At 41.3% G+C, this 5,566-nt stretch overlaps 1 protein-coding gene across 1 annotated transcript in view; it reads left to right on the top strand.

Moving 5' to 3' along the window:
- Positions 1 to 5,338, top strand: part of ptprq (protein tyrosine phosphatase receptor type Q) — a 45,535-nt gene extending 40,197 nt beyond the window's left edge. The window contains exons 56-59 of the mRNA XM_008283500.1: positions 1,044 to 1,189; positions 1,348 to 1,483; positions 4,514 to 4,637; positions 4,724 to 5,338. Coding sequence (XP_008281722.1) covers positions 1,044 to 1,189; positions 1,348 to 1,483; positions 4,514 to 4,637; positions 4,724 to 4,761 — 444 coding nt within the window. The 3' untranslated portion in view covers positions 4,762 to 5,338. The remainder of the gene's footprint in view (positions 1 to 1,043; positions 1,190 to 1,347; positions 1,484 to 4,513; positions 4,638 to 4,723) is intronic.
- Positions 5,339 to 5,566: the final 228 nt, after the last annotated feature.

Genomic DNA, 5,566 nt, shown 5'->3' with positions numbered 1-5,566 from the left:
TGTAGTTTCAGTGTAATCAGGCCTGAATCGAGACTGAAAAGATGACTGTCAGAATATGAACTGAAAGCTGCTTTTCAGTGCTTTTTGAAGTACATTTGATGTCAAAGTCTAGTTGGTAATTATTAAAAGACCCTGGATCAAGGTGTCAACCAAAGTGGCTTTAAAGCTACTAAGGGCAGCTGTAACTGATAAATAACTGATATTCAGCACTGAAGGTCCCAAAATGACGCTGGAGATGTTTGAAAAGTTAAGTTGATAGAGAGACGAGGCAGGCGGCTGGTTCGACATCATGTGATGAGCTGTGTGTAGACGTAGTGTACAACTCTGTTTAAACAAAGACTGACTGGGATTCAACATAATGCTCAACTGCTTCCACAGACGTTGCCGAAGATGAAGAACTAATTTAATATCTAATCTCATCTATTTTACTGCCAAAAAAAAAAAAAGCGTGAGTCATAAAGGGCGAGCAGCGAAGAAATGGCTTCATTTGAGTAAGTCTGGTTCTAGTGTGAAATAGAAATCTTGGATTTATTTACTGATTAAGTGAGACAAATATGATGCAGACAGCCAGTGTTTGTACATCTATAAACACTCATGCCATGAGAGATAGAAAGCTCCCAGTTTTGCTTTACACCATTTTGTGTTTCAGTCTCCTGCAGAACCTACTACTGTATTCAAGGAGAAATGGATGTGTTTAAGTCACTGATGCAATTTTCAGCAGGGTCTGATGCAGTAAAAGCCAGAAAAACGTGACAATGTGGAAATTCAATTGAGCGTACCTCAGGAAGTTTTCTTTTTTGATGTATTTTACCACCAGTGGGAGGATGATTTGGGACTGAGTGAGAATAAACAGTGCAGAAACATGTCATCTAGTGTACATTAATGCCACTTTCATAGTTCTTGGCTGTATCAAGCTTTGACTTTTTAGCAGGATACATTTATTATGGGTTCAAGAATTTGTTTATAATAACAAAAATGCATAATGAACATGTATGCACCAGACGGAAACTTAACCTCTTGTCATGTGTGACGCTTCTTTGCAGCATGGACACTACATTTTGGTCCGCCACTTTAACTACACATCATGGCCTGAGCACGGCGTTCCAGAGTCTTGCAGCACACTCATTAAGTTCGTCAAAGCTGTCCGAGCGCACAGGCACGAAAACACCACTATAGCGGTCCACTGCAGGTACGGTGTTACCTCGGTGGAAGGACACTAACTCTGCATGAATTATAGTAATATCCCTACAAGTGGGAGCACCGACCGCTTTATTCTGTTCTTTAATAGGAGTCATGAATGACACTCTTATAAATGGCACGCTGTTTGCTCTCCCACTGTTTCCTCAGTGCCGGCGTAGGAAGGACAGGTGTGTTTATCGCCCTCGATCACCTCATCCAGCACGTCAGAGATCATGAATTTGTGGATATTTACGGGCTGGTGGCTGAACTGCGCAGCGAGAGGATGTGTATGGTGCAGAATCTGGTGAGTTGACATGAAATAAAGCAGCACATTTTATTTTTTTTGCATTTCATAACCTAGAGAGAGAATAAACAAAAGACGGAGCTGTATTTTTATCTTTGGTTGTTCCAATGCACTTAAGAATCATCAAAGAGCCATCAATAGCAGTGTAGTTGTCCTACTTTTTTACTTCATGCCCTGCTGTGATCCCATCCCCATCAGAAAATATTTGGAAAAAAATCTTGTATTGACAAAGGGAATGATCTGGCAGTGGATTAAAGGCAAGTGCTGAGCAGGATTCCCCCTCTTGAAACAGCATGAATCTATCCTAAAATTACCCCAGCGCTTATTTATGTGCCGCTGGTGTGCGTCTCGGTGCCGGGTTGGACCCTCTGCCTAGTGCCTCCTCTTCTTCTCGGTATCTTTGTTTTATTATTTCTAGATGTTCTGCCCATTTCTACGCGCCCATGTTCTGGCAGTGAGGTTTGAGCCTGCAGTGCCTGTGTGAGAGCATGATTCTTTAAGACTGCAGTGCTCAGTGTGCCAGGCCAGCTATTAGTATAATGCAGGAGACCATCATTCAGATCAATTAATTTACAAACTCGCAAATGTCATTGCTGAGATACTGGAGCAAGAGTTCCTTTTTTCAAGCAGCTTTGAACAAGAGAACAGGCTATCTATGTTATCTGAGCCACTTATTTATTAGCGACTACAAAAGAAATAGTAGAAGTTATTGTAAAGGTCCATCACACCTTCCACCGCTTCTTAGTTCCACTTTCCTGCTGTACTCTCCGACTACAAATGACAGTTCTAACTAGCATTTCAGATGTGCTCACTTATGTTTCACTTTCAAAGAAAAGGTTCCCCCTGATAATTGAATTGAATTAGGGATGTATTTAACCCTGTCTTCTTGTCACACTGCTCGTGTTGTGCGCCGCAGTGATGTGTGAAACTTTTATCTCCACATCCCCAGATGACAGCAATAAGCTTGTGTGAAGGAATGAATCAAGTCAAATGAGGGATAGAGAAGCAGGCTTTGAATACACATGCAGTTCATTTTCTTTAAAAAATAACCTTAGTCGGCTACAATGTGCCATTCAGTTAAGCCTAAAATTCCTCCTAGCCATGCCAAATTGTTATTTATAGTGTATCTTTATTTGACCGGTTGGTTTCTTTGGCTGGAAATGACAAAAGGCTGCGTTAGTAATGTCAATGATGGATTTGAACTATTTCTATTTCTGCTTTCATAGCTCTTCAAGTTGTTCTTTTTTAGAAGTGCAGCTTTTACACTATTCCAAATAGTCCTGGTCATTCCCACCATGTTTATATTCTAACACACTATAAATTGACAACAGTTGATGCAGTAGTTCTGTAGGTAGTTAGTAGTCAATTGTAAGTCATGGTTAAAACCAAAGCTTTGTGAGCTTGCCGTTGGAGTCCATCACTGCCAGAGAGCTGTGCATTGTGGCTTCTCACCGAACAGTTAAAGGCTGTAAAAGCCATATCCAAGTATTTCCAAGTGCCAGTGTCAAGCATATCCAAAAAAGCACAAAGAGTTCCACACTGTGCAAAATCTAAAATGGCACCATGGGGACCTAAAAGTGACTCCTGCTCCTGTAAGAATGGTCATGTGAGAGGCCAAGGAAAATCCACTGCCAAGGCTAATCTGGTGAATCTGAGCAATTCCGTTAACAGCGTCTCAAATGGACACTCCAGCAGACACTGCACAAGGCTGGTCTCTATGAACGACGACCAAGGAGGACTCCACTTCTCTAAGACAGGCACACAGCTCAGTTAGCCCTCGCAAAAGTTCACCTGGACAAAGAAGAAAGCTTTTGGTCATCAGTTCTGGGGTGGAATGAAATGAGAATGGAGTTGTTTTGGAATCAGGGACAAGGCTTTTGTATACCAGAAGAAAGGAGAATCATTCAACGGCAAGAACATTTGGAAATGTGATACTTTGGGGTTTTATGTCAGCTAATGGGCCAGGGAACCTTGTCAAGGTAAACAGCATCAAGAGAAAAGAGGACAACATTAAGATTCTGAGGGGAAAACACCAGGCAATCAGCAGAAACCTTGGACAGCATCCAGCAAGACAATAATCTGCAACATCGAGCCAAAGTGGTCAAGACATGAGCAAAGGAAAACAATATCAACATTTTGGAGTCCAGCCAGAGTTCAGTCCTGAGTCCCATCGAGAATCTGGGGAGGGAACTGAAGACCAGAGTGATACCAAAGAAGCCTTCCAACCTCAACGACCTGGAGATTATCGTAAAAGAGAAGCGATCCCAAAATCCCAGCAGAGACATGCAAAAGAGCTTATTGGTCATTTTAAGAACCTTTTATTTACCATGGTGGCAAACAAAGGCTTTGCCAGTGATTACTGATTGATTACCAATTAATCACTTCCTTAATGAGAAATGCTAAAAACAACATAGAAAGGGCTTAAACATGTAATTACCACCTCTAACACAATGTCTCACCATCTTTTGTCACATGTTTATGTCATTTCAAGCGAGAAGAACTCTAAAGGTCAAATCACATTTTTTTTTAGAATTCAAGGCAAAGGTATGAATTATTTTGGGCTTACCTCTATGCCACAGGTCGTATCAGTAAATTATGTTCAGGTAGTTGGCTCATTCAGTCTGGGAAGGGCTCTCATGAGGTCTGTGAGCCAACAAAAATAAACTAAAACATTTGTGTGTGTGTGTGTTTACAAGTGGAGCAACACTTCATTGAATGAATAAGGCGCCATCCTGGACAACATACATCCATGAATGTGTTATCTGCCGCATAAAGATATAAAATATGTTTTTACACATCATAATTAAGTCTATGTTTCACTTCCTAAATGATACTGTTGTAAAAAATCTGCAGTTTATACTTCATGTGCTTTTTCTGCTGTTTTGTAAAGAGAATTTTGTTGTTTACATCATTATCAGTGCAGTGTGAGATTAACACAAAATAACATATGGTGCAGTAACATATGGTAACACATGTGAATCATCTGAGTGTATATTATCTGTGTGTGTGTGTGTGTGTGTGTGCTATCAGGCTCAGTACATCTTCCTGCACCAAAGTACGCTGGAGCTGCTGAACAACAAAGGCAATAGCCAATCCATCTGGTTTGTTAGCTATTCTGCTCTGGAGAAGATGGACTCCCTGGACGCCATGGAAGGTAAACAACATATAAAAACAACACACACACACACAAACACACAGTCCACAGCATCGAGCTCACACCACTCGTTTGTTTGTCTGCAGGTGATGTTGAACTGGAATGGGAGGAGACCACTATGTGAAAATCTGACAGAGGTACACTTGTACCTGCGAGTATTTTTTCAGGGTCATCGGTACATGACCTGTGCGCAGATCCGCCTCCACCAAGCAGTTAGAGGATGAAGGCGGAGGAACGGGAGGTGAACACCACAGTCTGAACTGAACGGTCTGTCTGATGACTAAGACTTTGTTGCTCCACTTCAAACCTTATTCGCAGCACAGTCCTCTCTTTACTTTACCTCTTGTCCACTTGTTTCCAAAAGAAGGTGAGAGAGACAGAAACTTGGTGGCGTGGTGGGGGGGCAGGGACAAACAATTTGAGAAACAACAGGGATAAGAGAGAAGAAGGTGAGCTGATTGTGAGAGCGCTATCACATCTGTAAGCCTGCAGGTACTTTGCACAAATTGATTTCACTGTGTATTGTAATTATTTTATTATGTTGATATCATCTACGTTTTTTGTAAGATAATTTATTCAGCCAAAAATGGTATTGTTGTTGTTGTTTTTTTTTTCAGTCTCTTTGTAACCCTGTCTGTGTCGACGTGTTGTTTATCCTTCCTCGTGAGTGATTTGCAAAAATAAAAGGAACTTGCATTTTTTCTGGCCTTGAAACTTCACCGTAAAAACACTCGAGACCTTTCGCATTAGAGCCACAGTCGTCAAATGTAGTCGTTTTTTGATATTGCGATAGGAAATTACAAATTACCATTTTGCTAGTCTTGTCTTTAGAGAATGGAATAAGAGAGTGCCACATTAGCCTAATGGTTAAGATGCCTTCCACGTAACCGAGGTGTCCACGGTTGTGGTTATGCACTCCGCTCTCCCTC

Source organism: Stegastes partitus, unplaced genomic scaffold (assembly GCF_000690725.1).
Source record: "Stegastes partitus isolate 25-593 unplaced genomic scaffold, Stegastes_partitus-1.0.2 Scaffold315, whole genome shotgun sequence".
Classification (NCBI taxonomy): domain Eukaryota; kingdom Metazoa; phylum Chordata; class Actinopteri; family Pomacentridae; genus Stegastes; species Stegastes partitus.
Note: the sequence above shows the minus strand (reverse complement) of the source record. Positions and strands in the feature narration are given on the sequence as shown.